At 32.7% G+C, this 24,375-nt stretch overlaps 1 protein-coding gene across 3 annotated transcripts in view; it reads right to left on the bottom strand.

Annotated features, from left to right (window-relative positions):
• Positions 1 to 365: 365 nt before the first annotated feature.
• The window catches only part of Map3k7 (mitogen-activated protein kinase kinase kinase 7), a 64,778-nt gene continuing 40,768 nt past the window's right edge, over positions 366 to 24,375 (bottom strand). For 2 of the 3 annotated variants that reach the window (XM_005324695.4, XM_005324696.4), the window contains 5 exons: positions 21,830 to 21,894; positions 10,502 to 10,607; positions 6,349 to 6,410; positions 5,410 to 5,525; positions 366 to 3,743 (listed from right to left, as the gene is read on the bottom strand). In XM_005324695.4, the coding sequence (XP_005324752.1) occupies positions 3,563 to 3,743; positions 5,410 to 5,525; positions 6,349 to 6,410; positions 10,502 to 10,607; positions 21,830 to 21,894 (530 nt within the window). In that variant the 3' untranslated portion in view covers positions 366 to 3,562. The remainder of the gene's footprint in view (positions 3,744 to 5,409; positions 5,526 to 6,348; positions 6,411 to 10,501; positions 10,608 to 21,829; positions 21,895 to 24,375) is intronic. The other variant, XR_013425004.1, reaches the window with a different exon arrangement.

The following is a 24,375-nucleotide window of genomic DNA, read 5'->3' as shown; positions in this document are numbered from 1 at the left end:
AAAATTGAAATAGTTCATATGCCTTTGAAAAACTATTAAAAATCAAGATTTCTAATTAGTATGTTGAGTCACAGGGGCTGGGGTTGTGGCTCAGCGGTAGAGTGCTCACCTGCACCTGCAAGGGCCTGGGTTCGATCCTTAGCACTACATAAAAGTAAATAAATAAAAATAAAGGAATTGACAACTACAACTAAAAAAGAAATATTAAAAAAAAGAGTCACGTATATGTAATGTCATGCTTCATACAAATTAAGACTCAAGAAATTATGAAAAGCAGCCATTTAACTCAAAATTCTGAAATGCAGAAGATAATGTGTTAACTGGCCAATCACTCAGACTTCTTAAAGATTATGGTATAAACAGTGTTGAATATTATAAAAATACTGATGTTTCAGTTTTTATTAGATTCTGTGTTAGGCAAATACACTGCTAGAGTGAACACAACAGCTCATTTGCTGACATAAGCCATTTACCATTTTATATACGAGTTTAGAATAATAATTTGAATTTTATTAAAAACAAAAAATAAATCTAAAAAGCTTCCTTCAATTACACAGTATGCACAAGAATTTCTGTATTACATCATTTTACACATGTTCTGAATGACAGAAGTCGAAGTAGAACTTACTACCATTTGAAGAGAGAAACAGTAAAAACCACACACATTTACAGAGAAACAATAGTCTCACAGGGAAGAGCTGTGATCTTGGGCTACAGCAGGAACTGAAATTAGGCACATGGGAGTAACTTGAAGAAAAAAAAATTCAATGCTTAAAAATACTTCAGTAAAGAAAAGTCAAACATCTGTAAATAATTTTTAAACAAATCTTTTCAATATGCTGTTGCTATAACTGATTTTTATTCAAACATTTTTCTATTGCCGAGGAATATATCCCTCTAGATAAGATAAAAGCTTTGCTTTCTTTCCCTGGAGGGAAGAATAAAATAAAATTAGTATTTATTTGTTCAGTGATTGTTTTTGAATTTCTTAGACTAGAATAATTTTGAATCTTATTTCCCTGTTTGCTATTTCCACTCCAAAAATGATGGTCAGAATAAATTTAAAACCAGAATTACTAAAAAGTTTGGCTACCTCGATAACATTTCTATTTGAAGTTTTAATGGGCAAAGACATTGATGAAACTGGCCATGGATTTTAATTCTCCACAGTACCCGCTTTCCCCCATTTTTAGGGATAATAGATCAGCAAACAGAATAAGGCTGAATTGCTCTCAATGTCCAGGACAATTACAAAACTGAAAATCCCAAGGAATTCATTGTAAACAAACAGCAACTTCTTAACAGCCTTTTGCATTTGAAACCATGACTAAACCTACTATTTTTTTTCCATTTACCATGTTGATATTTTTTTGAAGTATCTTCATGTAATAATAATAACAAAATAATAATAAATTTTCCCTTTAAGTCTTTTAAAACATAGCAAAACACATCAGTGTCTAGAAATGAAATCTGAACTCTCTAATGCTAAATCCTTATGGAAAGTCAAGCCCTAGCATCTACACTTGGATATCTCATGCTCTGAGATAATTAGAAAGGCTGCTTAACAGTGACTCTTCAGATGTACACACAATTAATTGCTATGATTGAGTTATGCTTTCCTTTAGTCTACAGTTATTTTCTGTGCCAATTTTATTTTACTATTATTATGTTGAGCCCAATATTAATTTCAGATTAATAGTTAAATTATATGGGATTGATAACCCTCCTTTTATTTAAATCAAGTGATAGAAGATATTAAGTTCCTAAAAGCTTTCTAATAACAGATTCTTAAGAAACTAAAAATGACACGGTTTAGTATGAACTGTCCTTTACATTTATTGCTTGTATACACATGAGATTATAAAACTCAGTGGGAGGAAGAAAAAATAATGGAAGAAAAAGTTTTACATTTTTAAGAACAGCTTTTATAACTTATTATAATTTTGGGGGGAGTACTTGGAGTGGAACCAGGAGTGCTTTACCACTGAGCTACATCCCAGCCCTTTTTATTTTGAGACAGGGTCTTGCTAAATTGCTTAGAGCCTCACTAAGTTGCTGAGGCTGGCCTCAAACTTGCAATCCTCCTGTCTCAGCTTCCCGAGTCGCTGGGATTACAGGCATGCGCCACCATGCCCAGCAGTTTTGGTAACTTCTTAGATCCGCTTGTTTATCTGAAACAGACCAAACACAGCAATACAATCATGACAGAATTCTAATGAACAGAGCAATTATGCTTTCATTTTTTTATTTTATCTTCTAAACACCGAGCTATAAAAACAAAACTGATGACATTCATATTTAAAGGATGCTCTTATATTGGTATCAAAATGTGATTTGTTTTAATACCAACTGAAAAAATAGACCTTGTGTAGATTATTACTTCAATGACATTTTATTACTCTTATTTCGAAGGCTGGTAGCAAAGTTACTGTTAACAATATAAATATTCTCTTTATAAATGTTGAAATTGTCTTGGAAGTGTTGAAAAGGCAGCAGACATTCCAAGATGGGCTTGCAAGGAAAATCAATTATTTCAATTTTGAAGGTAAGTAGGATACCTGATGAGTTTATTCTATTTTAACTTCCGTACTAACTTCTGATTTTCCTGGTTTATTCCTCATTTGGTATTATCAAAAGAAATCTAAGTAGAGGCTTTTTAGCTTACAAAATTATTTCCATTTTCCACTATTTTCTCTTTAGCTTTTTAAAATATATGGTAAAACAATCCAATTAATCATTGTAGGAAGGAATGATCATTTAAGCTAGACCATATTATTTTGCCTTTAATTTCATTTAAGAGAAATTAATGTTTGAGTCATAAAAGCTTTATAGTTTCAACACACATACACACAGAATTCAAAGTTTTTATGCCTTAAAAAAAAGAGCTTCATTTTGTTCACTGTATCATGAACAATTTTTAGTTTGATGAAAACTAACAAAATTGCTTCCATTAATACAGCAGCCATCACTTACCTTTAAATATTTTACAGATGGAACTGTGTTCAGTACTGATCCAAGGTGGCATCAAAGCCATTACCGTAAACTAACCCTAAAGGTTCTATATTTCTGTAATGTACCACCAATTATTCTAAATTTATAATACCCTGTCTTTAACTTGGTGTATACCATCTTTTGGGAAAAAATTATTAGTTTTTTGAGATGAGACATAAGAACAAACTCATTCTCGAGGTTCTACTTCTGAAATAGAAAAAAGGTCGATGTTTGCACATAGCAGCTAGTTTGAAAACCCACGTTCTGTTCGTCTACCCTTCACACAATGAGCATGCATATATACCCACAGTTCACTGCATCTGTTCTGAAGCTGAGAACTGCTGCTTATCCAAGTCATAGAGGCCATCATGAAATTCAACGAGACAGTGGAACTGCATATCCATATCCACCATGAGAAGAAAATAAATGACGTAACAAATGCAGCAAATATAGGCAGGTGGCATTCAGAACACGTCAAAAAGCTAATACTCATGAATTGTCATAGGGTTTTTCTTTTTTTAAAAAAAAAGTTTTTCTTTGCATATTTTAAAATTTAAACAGTCTCAGAGAATCATGAAGTGCCTTGTCGTTTTTGCTGTTGACTTCTGATGACCTCTAGTTGTTTTTTGCATTGCTGGTAGTAAGTAGAAAGGCTTTTGTTTTCATCTAAAAGCTTTTTATGTTCCTGTACCAGGCGAGACGTATTTTGCTGGTCCTTTTCATCCTGGTCCAATTCTGCAACTAGTTCTTGCCTAAAAGGAAATACCACATAATAAATATCACCAAGGATACAAAAATTGATTCCTTAACTAGCTGATGCTAGAAGCTCAATTAATGAGAACTTTTATTTTGAGTCTATCTTTTGTATCTTAAGTACATGAGTCAAATAAAAGTATGGGCCACAATGGAAACTATCGCCCACTCTTATGGTATCACCATACAAATAATAATCCTTTCATAGGGAACTGTCTTTGGATAATCAATGAATTAGATTATGTGGTCAAATAAAAACTTCAGAGAATTTTTCATTTGCTATCTTCTTTTTGTGAAGGAAGGAAAAAAAGGGCTCTATCCCATCACAGGAAAATAACACCGAAGTTTGAAAAATTCATATTCTACTTTTATACTCATGTACTCATATTCATATTCTGATGTCACAATCCTATTTACAGTGCTGAGTGGTAGCTAATAGAACATTTGTAAGCTAGTTAAAAGAGATGTTATCCAACTTAAAGCTCTTTCCTATTTTAAAACAGAACAATATAAACCACACTTAAACCACTTACATTTGCAGACACTTAGGAAAGACTCTCAGAGTTTTTTTTTGTCAAACTTTTTTCAGCCCCTTTTACTTAAGGATAGAGTATTAGCTCTGAAAGTGAGGTTACTGGATATAAATAAATAACTAATAAAAAAAAAATCTTCAAACAAAATAACTTCCCAATATTTCTCATTTAAATACCTAAAATTGATTAAAACTGCCTTAGTTTTCACATTCCCCTATATCCACCATTATTTTTTCTGAACAAAACTCTTCTTTCAAAGAGCACTGATTAAATATGTGAAAAAAAGAAATGTGGATTTTTTTTTTAAACCAACATCAAGTGCCAGCAGTTCTACAATAACATTTACATTTACAATTTCTAGACTATAATATTTAATTTCTTTCTCAGGCTTACCTTTATGATACCATGTCAATTTTGGTTAAATTACTGTATGAAAAATTGTGATAAAATTCTTATTTTGAAGTAAAATCACAAATGTCTCATGCATTATTTTGGAAAACAAGAATTTTATGTAGAGAAAAATTAATAGAAGGAATCTTATTACCTTTTTCTTTCCTTACAGCATTTGATTTTTGTTTCCACTTATAAATCAGCTTCATAAAATTATATGTGTGGGGGGGGTCATGCTTAGGGTTTTTTTTTTTTTTTTTAAATTAAAGAACTGAGCCTAGAAGAGTGTGAAAACTGGTTTGGATTTCTTTTCTTTCTTCTAGTACTAGGAATTGAATCCAGGACCCTGAACATACTAAGCATGTGCTCTACTGCTAAGTTAAATTCCTAGTTCTTTGAATTCTTAAAAATGGCAGGAAGGCAGTTTCTGTAATTCTCAGAAAAACGCATATAGGTGTAAAATTCCTCAGAAAAATACTCAATGATATGAAATAAGGCCCTGTAACAAGTACTTCCATTCTCATAAACAAAGATCTGAAAGAATATGTGTACAAAATTGTTTGTAAGATGAAGCACACCTGAATGTTGGTAACCCAAATTATGACCAACTTTGAAACTCTGAGAACATATAACACTTGTATATATAGCACTAGTTTATTCTCCTTAGTATAAATATGATATAGTCAAAAGGGTGAGTTTTGCATAAAAAATAGTCAAAGGGCACTTATAACTTAAGACTTACTTTCTCTGTAATAACAATGCAATTTCTGTTTGAACTTTCATATATTCTTGTGCCATTTTACAATGCTGTTCAAACACTGCCATGGATTCTTTGGAGTTTGGGCATGGTGCTAGAGGCTGAAAATAAATCAGGAATGTTAAAACATAATTAAAATCAAATCTCAGTTTTTAGCTAAGACGAGAATTAAGACAGAGACTGTGATATATTTTTATAGCACTAAAGCAACAATCTTTTAAAAATAAGTGTTAAATCATGCCCTAGAAAATGTTCATGTCTTTTTGACAGAGTTAACTCAGAACTTAAATTGATACTTGCTGTTTTAACACTTTCATGTTCTAGAGAAATATGACTAGAGTACTTGCAGCTTCTGGTATGACATTTCAGGCTGCCAAACTGTATTACACTAATAGTTTTTTTTTTTTTCTTTCCAGACAGGGTTTTGCCCAGGCTGGCCTTAACTTTCAATCCTTCTGCCTCAATCTCCTAAATAGGTGGGTATAAGGTGTGTGCCACAGAGTCCAGCTCCTAAGAGATATTTAGCTCTCATACTTGTGAGGAAGCACCAAAGTATATTACTTACATTCTTGGTCATTATGAACGTAAGAATGCGTCACAAAATGTATTAAATAGGGATGAGTTTATGAGTTTTATATTTTAATGCACTAAAATTAGAGAGTGAAAATACTATGCTTGGCAGTCTTGAACAAAGATATGGAACTATTTTTAAATGACTGTTACGATAAGAACATATGATTCTGCCAATCTTAAATCTGAATAAATTAACTAAAAATCTTTTATTTTAATTTGATTTTAAAGTTTATTTATGCTATAAGCATATAAATGAATATACAAGGATGAATAAAAACATAATAGTCAGCTTCAAAGACAATCTCCCTAAGAAGAAAGAAGTAAACTTCCATTGAGCAAGTGCTCCTTTACCTGTAGTTGGTGATCCAGTGTAAGATAAGCCATTGGGATGGAGTTATCTGATCCATTGGTATCTGGAATTCAAGCATATATTTTATTTATTTTCTGTTATAAACAATAAGAAAGTATGCACAAAATATTGTTTATCTACATAAAGTAAGTTGTATACCAAACAAAAGTTACTGCTATTGGTAATGAAAAGGGTGATTTTGATTTCTAAAGGTAAAGAGAGCACATCTGATTATATATATTAAAGTATAATCACATTCTGTGATTTAAGCTCGTTATAAACAAAACATAACACAATGTTAAAGCTTATGAGACTTTTCTTAATTAAAACAAAAATAATGATATGAGACCTTTATATTCAGCCCTGACCCTACCTAATCAAACCCCAAATCTTTTTATCATGCTATGTTTACAATTATGGCTGGGTCAATTCTGTCAACACCAGGGTAAACAGGTAAAGAGAGAAGCAAGCATTCTTTTCCAGTAGATCATTTTCAACTTACACAGATTCTAATGTGAACCTCTCAACTTGTCCCTCTCAATGAGAATGAGAAGAAGAGATATTACTGATGTGAGTACATTATCCATACACACAATATGGAAACAAACAAACAAACAAAAAATTTAGAAGTGTGCCTCAATGTCAGGCCCCCAAACAGTTAAATTGGTTAATTCCAACAACCAATTCTATCAAACTATTTAAACAGGCAGCTCCCTATTCCCTGCCCCTGACCTGACACCCAATGCTGGGGATAAAACCCAGGGCCTCTAGCATACTAGGCAAGCACTCTACCACTGAGCTACATATACTTTTGTTTCTGTTTCAAAGCAGGTAAAACTGCCATACAACTTGACGGAGTGGTATGGGTAAAGGCAAGGTCAGGATGACAAGAAGGTGCTGTATTCAAACCAATAAAAAACTAAGGAAGTTTGATGGTTCAGTAGCCTCTTAATTTATAAGATTATCTTTTATTTTTTTTCCTTTAGTGCTAGGGATTGAACTCAGGGCCTCACCACTAGCTATGCCTCTAATCTTTAGGTTTCTTCTTTTTAAGCCATTAAGAATGTGCTCACAAGTTACTACTACAGCTAATAAGCTAAATCAGACCAAATGATGTATGTCTGAAAGGAACCCTCCCACAATGCTTGTACAAACTAAGCACTCAACACAAGGTGGTGGTAATTATTATTACTATTGATAGTAAATGGAGAATTAGAAATGAAGTGCAATTTTGAATAGTCAAGCTTATATTTCATTGAAAAAGTAATTTTTTTTTTTAAAAAGTAATGTCTGTTAAATACTGGGATGTCACAGAGAATACAGCCCAGTAGAGCCTTAAGGCTCTTATCCTAAAATCATAATATAAATGTTTTCAAAAAATGCTAAACAAGAAAACACTTTGTTATTTCTCTCACCGACTTTCTCCACACTCCCAACAGTAGTTTCAATTATGCTCCCACTCAAATGCTGCATTGTATAAAACTAAAACTGACTAAAAATGATATATTCCTGACTTAATAGGAAAAATTGTCTTGAAAAAGCTTCCTGAATATTTAATATTTGAATACTGTGAATATTTAGTATTTCCACTCCTGTTATTCTTATTTAAAACACTGATACCTTATATATATCCTATTTTATCAGATTTCTGTGTCTGATATAATTTTAGAATTAACATTTCTCAGTACAGTGGGTGTGGGAAAAAGTTCAAGCATTATGTTTTTCAAATGACTAAAGCTGTTCCATGTAAGGTTCTTAATTGAATTTCACCTTTTTTCTAAAACCAAGAAGGATTTCACTTTCTCATTTATATCTAAATTGAAATTGAGCTTCCAGTTTCTAATACCAGTAATTGGTAACGAGATTACTCTATGAAAGCAAATGGCAAGGTTATTCCAGTTTATTATTTTAATGTTTCAACAGTTAATCAAATTTACCTCCTTTTCTCAGTGTCAAGATTCACACTAGTTTGATTAAATTGGGCAAAATCTCTTTTCTGGTTCCTCCTGCGAAATACTTATTACTACTCATATTATTTAAGTATGCAGTCTCTGCCTGGAATGCTGCCTTCTCCTTTTTGCTTTAGGATTGAAGAGTACAAAAAAATTATGGACTCTGCCAGGACTCACATTTAATTGATTTCACTCAACTGTTAAAATGCTTAGCTTGTACTATTAAATTTAGTAGTTTTATACAGCATGATGAATTTACTGTTAATGTGTATCATGACTTTAGTCATGATTACAAGGAAAGGCCACATCTTAAATGTCTATCTTTGCAAAGTACTAAGCACAGAAGAAATTCTTTAGTGAGTTTCTCTTTCTGCAGCTCCCTCTACTCGGTTCTTGGTATGTATTTCTTTAGACCCATTATATTATAAATAGGAACTGAAAAGCACTCATTATCTGCTGATTATTAAATTATTATGTTCTTTGAAAACACACAGAAACTTCTGGTACTTGTGGCACTTATAGGTACTGGAAAAGAAAAAGAGAGAGACAGGGAAATACAGTTATGAGAGCTACTGAAAAGAACATGCCACATTGTTGATTTATGTCTATTCAGATCAGTGTAGGCTGAAATTTGGAAGCTCTGCCCAGCGGAGAGACAGACCTGGGCACAGCCAGAATATCAGAGAAAGTACTCCTGTGGTTCAGGAAGCAAAAACTGCTAATATTACCTGAATGTTAATGATAAAATCTGACAGGAAAATTTCCCTGTCTACCACTTGGGGGCAAAAACAGGACTATGATAAATTCTAACTGAGTAGTGGTGAGCTGTGCTAGGAATGAAATTTAGGAGTTTTATTTACACTATATTTAAACTTACTAAAACTAGAGGATACACCCCTTGCTAAACATAGTCTTATCTTACATAACACAGAGAAAAGCCACTCGATTACTTTTTAAATTAAATTATAAACTTGACTAAACCATGCCAAATAGCTATAAATACCTGTCATATTTTAGTTTGTGAAGACAGAAAGCTGACTGTTAAATTTTAATTATAATTGCCACTATTAATAACAACATAGTTGATCTTATGTGAAATCCCAAATGGTTTAATTTTCTAAGGTCTAAGAGATCATCTTTCCCTCTCTGACTTATAAATAAAAATTTTCATTTAAGTATATTTGCTGAGTCTTTAGTTAGGTATTCTCTTAATGTTAGGGCAAAAGTTAATTCTACTATAGCACATAATTTCTTGCTTGCCCCACATGAAACTATTCCATCCCTATACCTTCAGAATACTAAAATATTGATATTGTGGCAAGTTAGTTATCCATGTTGGTGAGTTTTAATAACTCACTCTCTTTTTTTAATCAGGGATAAAACCCGGAGTGCATAACCACTGAGCCACATCCCCAGACCTTTTTATATTTTAGTTTGAGACAGGGTCTCTTTCCAAATTGCTTAGGGTCTCACTCAAGTTGCTGAGACTGTCTTTGAACTTGTGGTCTTCCTGCCTCAGCCTTCTGAGTCTCTGGGATTACAGGCATGTGCCACCAGGTGCCCAGCTTAACTCTGAATTGTTTTTTTTTTTTTTTTTTTTTTTGTGTGTGTGTGTGTGTGTATGTGTTACTGGGGATTGAATTCAGGGCCTTGTGCACTCGAGGCAAGCACTCTACCAACAGAGCTATATCCCCAGCACCTTTAAATTAAATTTTAAAGGTCCAAGTAACTGAATGAAGTCTCCCCATTAGGCAAATAATTAGGAATTTTTTTTCACTTAGTGTTATATCCTTAAAACAAAAGACTGAGATGAAGATAATGGATGGATACTTTAACCATTCTATGATTTTTAGTTATGTCAAAATTAATGACTTTACTACTATCATCTAGTTGGATGGATCACATTAGGAAAACCATAGACTGAAGTATCAAGCATACAATATGCTTCCTAACTAGAAAAAACTAAAAAACTATCTTCAAAATATGTGTTTAGTATCTAGGAGAAAACAATGCAGAGGTCAAGGCAATCTTTGTCACAGAATTTAAAGATATTTTAAAATTTATTGGTAAATAGTCATTTTATTAATATGAACATCTAAACTGCCAAATAATGCTTGTGTTTGTAAAAATTAATAACAGTACTAAATGAATGTAAATAAGATGAACTCAATTTCTTATTATAATGTGGAACTAGACTGGTCACCTGTGGAATCATCAGGGGTCCATGGATGACTTCGAGTTGGCTTTTCTGAGGTTGGTCCTGAGGTAGTGATCATTCTGACACTAGGACTGGATGACCTACTGCTCACCTGTAGGAAATTGTGACAGAAAAAACAAAATATGATTTTTCATTAAAAAAACAATGTCAAAGCTTGGTGCACTGGCACATGGCTATAATCCCAAGCAGGAGTGTTGCAAATTTCAGGCCCACCTGTGCAACTTGGTAGGATCTTGTCTCAATAAATAAATAAAATTAACAAAGGACTGGAGATGTACTTTAGCGGTAAGAGCACCCCTGGTTCCATCCCCAGTACTGAAAAACAATAAAATAAAATAAACAATCAAAAAAAGAGCAGCAAGAGACTATTTCCTTTAAAAGGCAAAAAACAGACCTCTCTGAGTAGAGGTCCTAAAACACTCTTGAAAAAATAAACTAGGGGCTGGGGATGTAACTTAGTGGTAGAGGGCTTGCCTAGTAGAGTTCGATCCTAATCACTGCCCTCACCAAATCAAACAAAAACCCCTAAAGACATTATATATACATATGTGTGTATGTGTGTGTGTGTGTGTGTATATATAAATTTATATGTACTCATGCATACATATTACCCCTTTGAAACCAATGAGCTTCAAGAATGTAAGAGAAACACTCAAGACTGAAGCAAGCAAGACCAAGAGAGCAGGAAAGGTAAATGGGCCTGAAACTTGAGTATCGTACAACACCAATGGCCTAGAGGTTTTGTGTTGACTGCCTGGTGCACCAGAAAATTAAATCTTAGCCTTTTGTAGGATGGGTGAGCCTGGAGGAACCTGTGTTTAAACCTAAAACTTAGGGCAGGTGTTCTTCTCAGAGAAAGAGTAAACTAGGAAAAGAAAAATCTACTGACAAAATGGTGATAGGAAATCAACCTGTCTCTGCAGTGGCTCTGTATGGGATGATGCTGGGGAGGGGGGAGAAAAATGTTTCCACTGTGTATCCATAAAAAAATTTTCCAGAATCAGTGGAAAATATAACAAATCCCAACCACAACAAATCTCAAGTATAAAAAATAAGAGAAAAGCCATATCCTGAATTTAATCAACATGGGACATATACAGGCAACTTCTAGAAAACAGACAAATAGAAGATAGACAAAAGAGCCAGAGAAAAAAGAACGATTCATAGGTTGAACATTCCTAATCCAAAGACTTGAAATTAGAAGTGCTCTGAAACCCAAAACTTTTTGAATGCTGTCATAATGCCAAGAAGTAGAAAACTCCACATCTGACCTCATGTGACAAGTTACAGTCATAACATGAGTACTAAAAATATTGTATAAAACTACTTTTAGGGGCTGGGGTTGTGGCTCAGTGGTGGAACACTTGCCTAGCATGTGTGAGGTACTGGGTTCAATCCTCAGCACTACTTAAAATTAATAAATAAAACAAAGGCATGTGTCCATCTAAAACTAAAATGTAAAAACAAAAAGGCACTTTTTGGCTTAAAAAACTATTTTCATACATATATATATAAGGCATATATGAAACATAAAAGAATTTTGTTTGATTTGGGTTTCATTCACAAGATATTTCATTATATATATAAAAATATTCCAAAATCCTTATGCTAAGTGAAGCTAGTCAATCGTTAAAAAACAAATACCAAATGACCCCTTTGATATAAGGGGAGTAAACAAGGACAGGGTAAGGACGAAGAGCTTGAGAAGAAGATTTACATTAAACAGGGATGAGAGGTGGGAGGGAAAGGGAGTGAGAATGATATATAAGAGGAAAGGAGGGGTAAGACAAGATAATACAAATGGAAGAAATGATTTACGGTAGAAGGGGTAGAGAGAGAAAAGGGGAGGGGAGGGGAGAGGAGGGGGGATAGTAGAGAATAGGACTGACAGCAGAATACATCAGACACTAGAAAAGCAATATGTCAATCAATGGAAGGATAACTGATGTGATATAGCAATTTGTATACAGGGTAAAGTTGGGAGTTCATAACCCACTTGAATCAAACTGTGAAATATGATGTATTAAGAACTGTGTAATGTTTTGAACGACCAACAATAAAAAAAAAATATTCCAAAATCTTAAAAAAGTCTTAAATCTGAAACACAATTGATCCCACACATTTATAAGGAATACTTTATCTACAAAATCTCAACAGCAATAAGAGATGCCAGAAAAAAGGTGAAATATCCATAAAGTGAGAATTGAAAACTACAGTCTAGAACTGTTTAGTCAAAAAAAAAAAATGTGAAGAATGAGGTCAAATAACATTTTCAGATGAACAAAAACTGATGTAATCATCCAGACTCATACCACAGGAATTCCTAAGCATGTACTTAGCAAGAAAAATTTTTCTTGGATAAAAGGGCCACAATGCAAGTAGGAATACTGATAAACAAGGGTATCAGTCCACATACTGAAAATATTAAGTGATCAGAACAGTGACTAGTTAATAGAAATACCAAACAAATAAACAATATAGTAATAAATTTATGTACAACAACAGCATAAGCAAGAAGAGAACGGATTTAAAAATCCTCATTCAGGATGAGTAAAAGAGGCAGGAAATGGGAGGAAGGAGGAGGGTTGGGGAGACACTGGGGACAGAAATTAGTCAAAATGTGTTTTCATGTAAGTATAAATATGCCACAATGAAACCCACTGCTCTGTATAACTGAGATATACAAAAAGAAGTAGTAAAATTCAACTCTCAAACCAGAAAGAAAAAGTATGAGATGAAAAATATATTTACTCAATCTAAAAGAAGGTAAGAAATGAGAAAAAGAGAAATAAGAGGAAGCACAAAACTTACCAGTAAAAGTTAACAAGTGTAAATGGGCTAAATTTTACAGTTAAGACATTGAAAAGAAAAAGGGAAACAAAAACCAAATCAGATTATCAGGATTAATTAAATGCTGTTTAACAGAGACATACCTAATTCAGAAAGAGAAAGAGAGAAAGGACAACAGAAAGTTAAAGAATGAAGAAAGATAACCAGAAAAAAACTACCCAAAATAAAGTACCTAAAATAATATTAGAATACATTTTAGGAAAAAAAATTACTAGAAAAAGAGACAAAGCAGTTAGTGGTTCAATTTGGCGTATAACAATTCAAAATTTATATGTTGTACCTATATATAGTTCAGATAAATAAAGTAAAAATATATAACCAAACTTCAAGGAGAAAGAGACCCATCTATCATCATAGTGAGAAATTTTAATATTCTTCTACATATGACACATAAAGAGACCAAAACCCCAAATATATTACAGAAGAAAACCTGAACTACATTTGTAAAACTGTTTATATTATAAGCTCTCAAGTTAGAAAAAAATGATCATATTAAACAAAACACAGTTATCTTTTGTACTGACTTCAAAACTAACTTTAAAAATCCTATATTTATTAATTTAAAAACATTTTTAACTAACTCACTGGTTAAAGAAAACAAAATGAGTACTAGAAAATATTCAAACTAAATTTAAACATAACTAAAAACTTAATGCAGCTAAAAAAGGAACATACAGCAAAATTTTTAATTCCATATATTTATATGAAAAATCCTAGAAGCACTGACAATTTGCAAGGCAGGGATCTAACTTACAAGGTGAGATAGAGTACTGAACTGTAAGCCTCCCTAAAAGAAAAATAGTAAGCTGGGTGTGGTGGTGCATGCCTGTGATCTAGTGACTTGAGAGGTGGACTGCAAGTTCAGGGCTAGTCTCACCAACATAGCAAGGCCCTAAGGAACTCAGTGAAATCCTGTCTTAAAATAAAGAATAAATAAAGGACTGGGGATGTGGCTCAGCAGTAAAGTGCTTCTGGGTTCAATACTCAGGACTGAAAAAAAAAAAGTATAAAATATTTTAAAAATAGAACAAATACTGTTCCTAGTCAATTTTTACAAATTTGCAGTGAAATAAACAAATCTCTAAAAAATAAACAAGTTACCAAAATGACCATTCATCACAGAAAATACTAAAACCCACAGAGTTGTTATAGTAGGTGTCTATCACTGAGCTACATCTCCAGTCCTTGAGACAGTGTCTTGCTAAATTGCAGGTTGCTTGGCCTCCATCTTGTGATCCTCCTGCCTTAGCTCCCCTGGGAGCTGGCATGTGCCACCATGACTGGCTTGAAAAGTTTTATAGTTAAGTTCTATCAAACACTCAAGAAACAGATTTTCCCAGTCTTAAAAAACTTACTATAAGAAATAGAAAAAGAAGAAATATTTTCTGATTCATCCTGTGAAGGCAGTAAAACCTGATCACTAAATAAGGACAGTATAAAAAGAAAAATTATTAGCAAACCTTCTAGTAATACTAGAAAAAGGTGCTTAAAAAAATCCTTAGGAAATCCATTTTAGTTTTTTTTTATCTTTAATAATTTGATAATTTCAATACATACACATGTATGTGTGCACACACACACGGACAAGAATATAATTTGTTAGTTATGAAGCCTGACAAGTGAAACTCATGAACCCACAACCAGCTTAAGAAATGGTACTTTAGCAGTTCAATAACTTGCTTTCTTTATCTGTAGAGATAGGGCTGGGCTAAGAATGTGATGGCTTCTAATGTTCCACACAGTGTCAAAATTCTATGATTTTAAGTCTTGAAAAAGCACAGTGAATTAGATACTAGATAGTAAAAGAAACTTTTAAAATCATTTCAAGGATAAAAATCATAAAACAATTTTGAAGAAAAACTGATAAAATTGGGTACTGTTGAAATTTCTTCAGAAATTCCCCAAAGCTTTTCTATACCATAAGCAATTTTTAACTCCATAATCAGATTGGTCATTCCAAAACCTCAGTTTCATTCATACCACTCTACATAGGTGTTCTGTATATCACAATCATCATTCTGTTCCTCCTGATCCTGTAAGGTCCAGCTCAGATCTCTTTCAACATTATGTGGTCATTTTTGTTACTGTTCTGCTTCTCTGTGAACCAAATCAGACCCTATGTTTAAGGATGAAATGCCTAGCACTGTATCAAATGCAAACCATTCACTTACTGGTTGCTATTGGATCAATTCTGATATTCTCAAGCATTTGTGACTCTTGATCAGCAGGTATATATTATCCTCCTAGATTCTCTACCCTCTCACAATTTTTTCTGCCATTGTTTTCCTCCCAGCTTTTCATCCTGACTCCAAATTCATTCAAGGGTAAGTGGCCAGCACATGTATGAAACTGAACAACATAAAACTGTTATTTTTGTACCAGAATTTCAAAAGGTTCAGTCTAATACTTTGCATACCTGGGTTTAAATCTGTTTGGGTATTTTTGGCTGTAGAAACTTGTATATGTAACTCAACCTCTTTGAGCCTTTCTCATTTATAAAGTGTGGATGAGAAGAAGTTATAGATAAGAAATTGGCTTTGGAGACAAGAAAACCTAGAGTTTGAATTTCTGCTCTGCCAATTATAAGTAGTTCAAATTTAGATACATTCTGTAACGTCTAAACTCAATGGAATCAAATAAGTTAAAAGTAAATGAAATCAGTATAACATATATCATCAAGTTGTAAAAATCAAATAAAATAATGTACACTAAAGATCTTGACACAAAAACAATGCTCATTAAATGTTGGATAAGCTGGCTGTAAAAACAAGATGGGCGTAAGAGTAAACTTGAAGCACTTAACAATTCCTTTCCTAGTTTAAACATCAGTTCTTTTATAAAGCATATAAATGACTAAACCCTATTACAAGGACATATTTCCTTCTTTGAATTTTGGTTATGTTTATAAAAACTTCCTACATAAACTTGGGCCTGAGATGCTTTATATTACTCTAATTTTTTGAGGGGGGATAAGTGGGAGTGAGTATTGGGGAACTCAAAGGCACTCTAGCAGTAAGCTACATCACCAGCTGTTTTCATTTATGGACAGGGTTTCATTTTCTGATTGGCCTTGAACTAGTACTCTTCCTCCCTCAACTTCCCAAGCTGTTGGGATTATAGGTGTGTGTCACCACTCCAGGCTACTCTCAAAAGTTTTTGATTCTTCAAAAGTACTTTAATTTCTTTAGAGAACATATATATTTTTATATTATACTACCTGGGCTTTAGAAAGTAGTTAACTATGTAACACCCACATAAGTACTCAATGAATAAAATGTCAACATGAGCTTTTGGAATTCACACACAAAATGGATGCTTAAACTTATTTACCTTTGGTATACAAGAAGAATAAACATACACCAAAGTACTGATATGTATATAAATAGTACTTTTCAGATACTGTTACCCTTGATAAATCAAGTATCTTATATTATGAAATTATCACTGAGTCCTTTTAATTTTCTTTGACTGAAAGCAAGCCTTGACTTCAGAAGCGTAGACTGCTTTGCTCATAATTATAATTTATATTGTAAATCATTTATTCTTTTTAAATCTTTTGCAGTGTTGGGGATTGAACCCATGGTCTCATCTATACTCTCAGCCCTCTATTGTAAATTGAGTGTAGTGTTTCTTTAAAGTGTTGGCAGACTGGGTTCCAGTAAGTATAATTTTATGCTAAAATTTTAACATTTTTAAAAGGAAAAGTAAATGTGACTGCAACATAGGATAATCAATATTAGTTATGAGTAAACAAGACACAGTACAAGTAAGAATCAGGTCTTCAAAATATAAGAACAGATTTAGTACATGGAAAAAAGGGCCATAGAATACTTGTATTATTAAAACAAATAAGGTTATCTGGACCTAATATGAATAGGACTCCTGAAATTTAAATCTTTCTCAAGAAAATTCTTTTTTTACTTGTTTCTTTTCACCTTTTCCCAAGCTCTTGGCATTTCAGGTATTTGACACACTTGTTATACTTGTATAGATTTCTATAGCTACAAAACTAAAAAATAAAGCTAATATTCTTAGTTTAAGTTTCAAAACTTTCTTTAAAGCTATAAGAAAAGCCATATGGAGTTAAATTTATATGTATAAATGATCTAAAGTCTTTATATGTCAAGGAATGTATATTTTAACGAATTTCTGGTTAAATTTATGTTATTGCTTGCAACCTACTGTGAAGGTTATGTAGTAGCTTTTTTTCTTTTAATCACTAGAAAAATTCTGATGGCTACATATACTATCAAACTATTAAAACACATTTTGTTCCTCCCTTCAAGAAATAAGCAATTACTTTATTTTATTCTCATATAACCTGAAAAGTTTCATATATATATATATAATTAAATATATATATATATAATTATGTTTATATATATAAACATAATTTATTATAGGATTGGATAGGAAAGTGTTCATGAATATACAGAAATGCTACAGAGCAATTTAAGGCAGCAAAAAAACACTAAGCCAAATTTAAACTGAAGGGGAAAATTACCATCAGTAGACATGAACCAGAATTGGCCTTTGACCAGAATTTTATGTTTATAAAAAGGAATTAAAAGTTATAATACTGAAAAAAGAAAAAAAAAAAAAGCTTAGCTTTTTATTTCTTACCTAAAAGTCTGGAAAAATATTTTCATTAAGGCAAGAACTTATGCCCAATGCTACTATTTAGACTGTCGAGTTCACTAGTTTTATCATAATTGCATCAGTTTGAAGTTGTAATTTTCACTGACTGAAGCCTCTCCAAGAGAAATCTCTAATATAGATCTACAATGGATAGAATTCCAAATGGGGCATGTAGGCATTCTCAAGAACAGAAAGGCTCACACAAATGTATAAAAATAAATTTGTGCAGTCTTCTGTTCAAACTTATTATCATAACAAATATTACAGTTTAGCCTTGCTCAATGTATGATAGTTAGAACTCATCACTGAAAACTATTTAAATAATGATGATGCAGACTATCAGAAACCAAAACTTTTAACATTTACTAAGATTACTCTAATACAAATTACATCCAGTTTTATATGAAAGGTAGAATGATCAAGAGCAGAGTTTTTGGGCCATGAATCAACTTTGCATTAACACCTGGTTGTAACAAGTTAACAGCAGCAAGATTGAGACTTAGGTTCTAAGTTTCTCCAATCCTTAGTTTAGCTACCTGCAAATCAAGCAATAAAAAAATATCTACTCTATATAGGGTTAAGATTTAGATAATATATACTTATTATAATATATAACTCCAGTTTACAGGTGAAAAGTCATTTTATTGAGATTGATCTTAAGCCTTTTATAAGGGCTTGCCTGGTTCAAAGTTAGTGTATAACAAAGGGAAGCTATTATTACTATAGTTTTTTTCATAAGAGAATTGATCAGATAAGTTTGATGTGCCCTAAAAGCTCCCTGAGGACTGGGCTTTATTGGTATTGTCAGTGTACCCCAGCCAAAGACGACCAGAAACTGATCTGCTGTGTTAAGAGTTGGGTCTAATATTTGTTGCTGTGAAGACGACTCATCATATGGTACCATGGTGTGTGTCAGTCAGTAAGAGGGTTTTACAAAGAAACTTTTATAGAATTTAGCCTTTAGGTGAGTGATTTTGGGGAGGCTTTAAGGAAGTTGAGGTTCACTGTAGAGTGGCTGCTATCAACAGGAGTGCCAATTTCTATAAGAAAGGCAGACCAGAATGAAGTAAAATAGTAAAGTAGCACTCATATTAGGTGGAAGAGGGCAATGTTTGGTATTTTGTGGGTGGCATCGAATTTTTTTTGTCTGTGTTTAGACAGCATTATAAACTGGGCTTGTTTTGTCTCATTTTACCATGGTCTCAGCATAGCCTTGTTTGATGTTGGGGTCTAGAAGATGATGTCTCACACATAATAATATTGACAACTGTGAGAGTCAGAACAACTTCTAACAATACTGACACCTCATTGTCAGATCAGTTCTTGGATATCTAGGGTTTCTTTTGTCTTTCTCAAAGCCTCTAGGAGGGCCATACCCATTGTAAGTGTTTAATAAATGTCCTGAATTAACTGCAAACCATGGTTAAAAGTAAGTTGTACACTGAGAAGAGACAACCTTTAACACATATAACACATATGCTTACCTTGCTACCTTTAGTTAAGAAGTTTTTTTTGCTCACTATTTGTCTCACAACCAATTCCAGTTTACAGGTGAAAAGTGTAAGTCATTTTATTGAGATTGTATCAAGTCAAGAACCAAAGTAAAAAACTTTGGTTGGTTCACTTTCTTTAATGACATGTAATGTTAACTTTTATCAGTAAATTCTTTCTCTCTGATGATGTACTAGGTAGACAAAATTCTTTTCTTCATGCTGTTTATCAATTTCCATGACCAGAAAAAAACAAAGCAAAAACTAAAACAGAAAAACCAGCTTATCACTGCTTTACCAGGAAAGAACTATACCTTCAAAGTATTAGGAATCCACATTATGAGTACTTTTGTCCTTCAAATAATGAGTATTTACCAGTAATTTTTTAAAGTTCAATTTAGTGGTCATTTATCACATACTTTTCAGGGGAAAATGTTTTCATAATATATTAGGGTTACTGTTTGTCAGTTTATTCCAAAAGGGACATTAGGCATTTTAAGGTTATAATGCTTAAGTAATTTTGAAAGAGTGGATCAGTTTTAGAAACTGGCTGTATAATGGTTGCACACCAACTGTTTTAGAACAGAAGTTACAGTCATATAAAACTTTCCCTTATCCAAATCTTTTAGAATAGTCTATGACAAATCAAGCAAATGACTGTCCCACAATCAGTCTGCCTTAGTTCCTGAAAGCATCATTGTAAATTAAAGGGTTAATAATCACGATTATAAGATATATAGGACTTATGAGAAAATGATAAGACTTGGTGTAAAGAGAACAGTCCTGAATTAAAGCAATGCCCTTTCTCCAGAGTCCACAGAAAAGCATGCACACTAGCAGCCACTGCTCATGTCTCTTACAGCAGGCTTCTCATTCTTAGTCAAAGGGAGAGCACTTGGCTAGAGGTTCTCATAACTGGAATATCAATAGCAATAGTAAACAGAACTTAAAAGGCCGAGCTCATCAAGCTTTTCCAGAATCAAAGCGAGTACCAGATGTCAAACTATCTGTTACTAAAGCTTTTAAGTATTTGAGGGCAAGAAAAAGGGAAAATTTTAGTCAAAAGTTCCAGGGCCTCACAAAAAAAAATTTACTGAAAAATTTAATGTTGAATAAGAGGAATAAAGATCTAGAATTACTAATATCATAAAACATACACTAAAAGTGTCTGTATACTTTAAGAACATATGTGTACATGTGCATGTAGTCAATGAGTTGTATAATAAAAATATTTCCAGATAAATGAGAATCAAAGATACTTATTAAATATCTCAAATTATTTTTTGTTAAGTTAGTTAAGATGATGGCAATACAGGGCTTTCAAATTTTATTAATGAATACACAGAATCTCTAAAATTTATAAATTTTATAAAAATGAAATAAAGTAACTTTTCAGGATGTAAAATACTAATACAAATTATCACAAATTAAATCACATTCTTTATAATATCGAATGCTAAAATTTTACATGAATAAGGACCATGATGTGATAGTTTTATTACTTCACATGCATGCTGTACTTACAAAATTTATTTCAGTATAAATGAAAACAAAACAACAACACATCTCATAATCAGTTCTCAATCATTTTAGAGAATGTTATATAAATTATATATGTTAGATACATTAACCTGAATAACAAAAAAACTAATGATTGATCTACTTTTATATATACCTGGTTGGTTAAGACACTATATTTGTCAGTAATGGTTTAATAATAGCACTTTCTGGACTATCTACAAAGAAGCAGTGATAACAAGATTATGGGTGGTTAGAAAAACATCTAGAAATATAAATAAAAACCTTGACAACTGGAATAAATATCTTTCTGGAGTGTATCCAACTGCTTGCTAAATATTTGTCTTAAAGATATTTCACAAAAATGTAAGTGCAGTGGATATGCTACATTAAAACACATGCCAATGTCCTGTGTGACCCCACAAGAAAGGCATCTTACTGGGGAACTACTTACTCCTCTCATTGATAAAAAGGAGGTAACACTGGTGATTCACTTTAGAGTATTATGATAATGACAAATTATTAATTATACAACTGAATATTTCTTTATTAAAATGTATATAAAAATCATACACATAGAGAAATACTGAACAATTTACTTTCTCATGCAGTTTAAACTTACTTTCGAAAGTTATCCTTCCAGTTAAATCAACAACAGAATCGATGCTTTTTGAATATTTAAGTTCATTGTCAATGAACTTCTGAACCACAATTTTGGGTCAATTCACAAAACCACTTTTGAAGAGTATATTATAGTTAATGCTTGATTTCTGCCTATTATTTTTCAAAGACAAAGAATTTGAATGTTAAGTCTTACCTGACCAGGCTCTGTTCCAGTAACAGTCAAGTCTTGGATGGATCTACGTCTTGGTTGCCCGTTGCCTTTTAAAAAATAAAAAAAGTAAAATAATGGAAGCTATTCAAATAGGTAATAAGGGTATAACTGCTATAACAGGAAGTTTCCATCTGTTGCTCCTTGGATCTAAACAAAATGTTTATGGGGAAAAAAGAAAAGTGAGTTTATTGTGTGTGAGAGAGAGAAAGAGGGAGAGAGGGAGAGAGGGAGAGAGGGAGAGAGGAAGATAGATGGATATGTAAGAAAAGGAAGAGAAACAGCTGCAGTGTTTTAACTCAAAAGTTGCTGGCTTACAACAGAATATGTCCTAATACAATAACCACTCCGACCACATGAATAGCTGCTGAACTCTCTTCCACCATCTTTTGTCATGTGTTTAAATAGATGAACGCAGGGGGCTGGAGCTGATGACGGCATCTATTTCAAGGTCCTTACGTTACAGTTTTTTACAGCAAGACAGCTAGCATGTTGTAAGACACAACACAACTGACTTTAATGGGCAGCAGTACCTTGTTTCAGGGCCTAAATGGATGCTTAGGCTTAAATTTATTATACCGAGTCACACTTAATCCTATTAGTGTTTGTCAGAATCCAGTAATTTGTTATTTGTGAATATCAACTCAATTTCCTCCTGGAGATAAATTTACTTCTCATTTCACTCTCAAATATATATTGTTGAAATGTGCTGCAATATATATGTGTGTGTGTGTGTATATATATATATCCTGCTTTATTTAATAAAAATAAAAAAGAATGCTACAAATTTAAGTCTTTAGCAAAATGGAATGAATTGAGCAATAGTGTCACTCAGCACTTTTATTTGGGAACAGAGTTGTTTATACAGTATCTTCTAAGATGAGAAATCAGCTGTCTAAAAGGAAACACCAAAATACCATGCATAACAGCTGACACAATACTCAAAATTCTTTTGACTCTGACAGCTATATTATGTAATTTTTCAACTAGTGGGCAGTACTCATAACATACACTCTAATAGCTGTGGCCCAATTAGCAAAAAAATTCATATTTTTATGATTCTGAGTTTAAAAAATCCTCTTAAACTAATCAACATAATTTGACAGCTTAAGCCATGTGACCTCATTATTGTTTTGCATATAAATCAAATGGACCTTACGATGGAATAAGAATGTTTAATGCAATAATATGTGTAGTGAATATAAAAACTCAAATTTATAGCAACTTCTGAAAGTCTAAATCATTTCTTTCTTACATTTTAGACTTCTTTGCATAATATGAATTCAAATTTACTTCAAATTTCAATTTATTCACAGAAGTCCCAACTTTCCACTACAAATTAAAACAACGAACTGTGTATTTATTGAACCATGCATACTAAGATACTTTTATGAATACTTTTAACTATCCCTGTTTCCCAAGGACAAGAAGGAGTCCCATCATGATGACTAATAAGCAATTTTAGGCACATTTCATTCAACACACTTATTCTAAAATTAGAAATAGATGAGACAAACTTGTAAAAGTGTCTGGAATTCTCTTTTCAGATCAGCAACATTTGTGAATCTGAGGAACCATCCTGCACATGTGTCTATAAACTATTACATCACCATCACTGCAATAACAACAAAAATGAACTGGAGTCTATGTGGGGGGTAGGAGGAAAGGAGTAAAAACTTAAGGAAGCAGGGGAAAGAAGAGCAGACAGTAACAAATACCATTAAATGAGAAATCCTCCAAGCTACAGCATGAGTTAAAGCAAGCAATATCAGACGATGCATTTTAATTAGCATAAGCATGGCAGAAACCACCTGGCAAATAGTTCAGACAAAGCAAAAAAGGATTGCAATCAACAAATACTTGTTGCTCCAATATTAAGTTTAAGTCATAATTTAGAAATATGAATATAAAAATCAATCTCATAGTACTGCAAATGAAAATCACTGCATGTGTTTGCAGAACATTTGGATTCTGAATATTTTGCAACTGAATGATTCAGAAATGCACTCGTAGTACATTTTTCTATAGTTTTTTGATATGTGCATACCTGTATTACAAATGTTGCAAACAAAAAAAAAAGTAGAAGAAATGAGCAACATGATATAAACAGACACTCGATTAAGGAATCTAAAACCCACATATGATGGGAGTATTTCATTCTGTGATCAATTCTGAAACTTTCTTTACTTATGATAGAGAAAAACTATATACATATTTTAGAATGACTTTTCCTACGTAAGAGCAACAGAAGGAGTACATCACAAGGCCAACTCGTGCTACATACCTTTGCCTACTCCCCATCCTCAAATCAAAAGGGAGGCAGCTATAAACAATAAGCAGTTTATAGGTCAGTTGTTTTCAAAGTTATGTTTTTAAGTCAAAATCCACCTCTTCGAAGAAGTTCCTCTTTTAAATACAATTGCTTTCCTAAGCAAGTCATCCTAGAATTCTTCTGGAGACTGCCAGCTTAAGTCCTAGGCAGACCACTTCTGTAGTTTTTCTTACTGGTTTAAATATGTTCACAGATTTCT

This window comes from Ictidomys tridecemlineatus, chromosome 8 (assembly GCF_052094955.1).
Source record: "Ictidomys tridecemlineatus isolate mIctTri1 chromosome 8, mIctTri1.hap1, whole genome shotgun sequence".
Taxonomy (NCBI): Eukaryota; Metazoa; Chordata; class Mammalia; order Rodentia; family Sciuridae; genus Ictidomys; species Ictidomys tridecemlineatus.
Note: the sequence above shows the minus strand (reverse complement) of the source record. Positions and strands in the feature narration are given on the sequence as shown.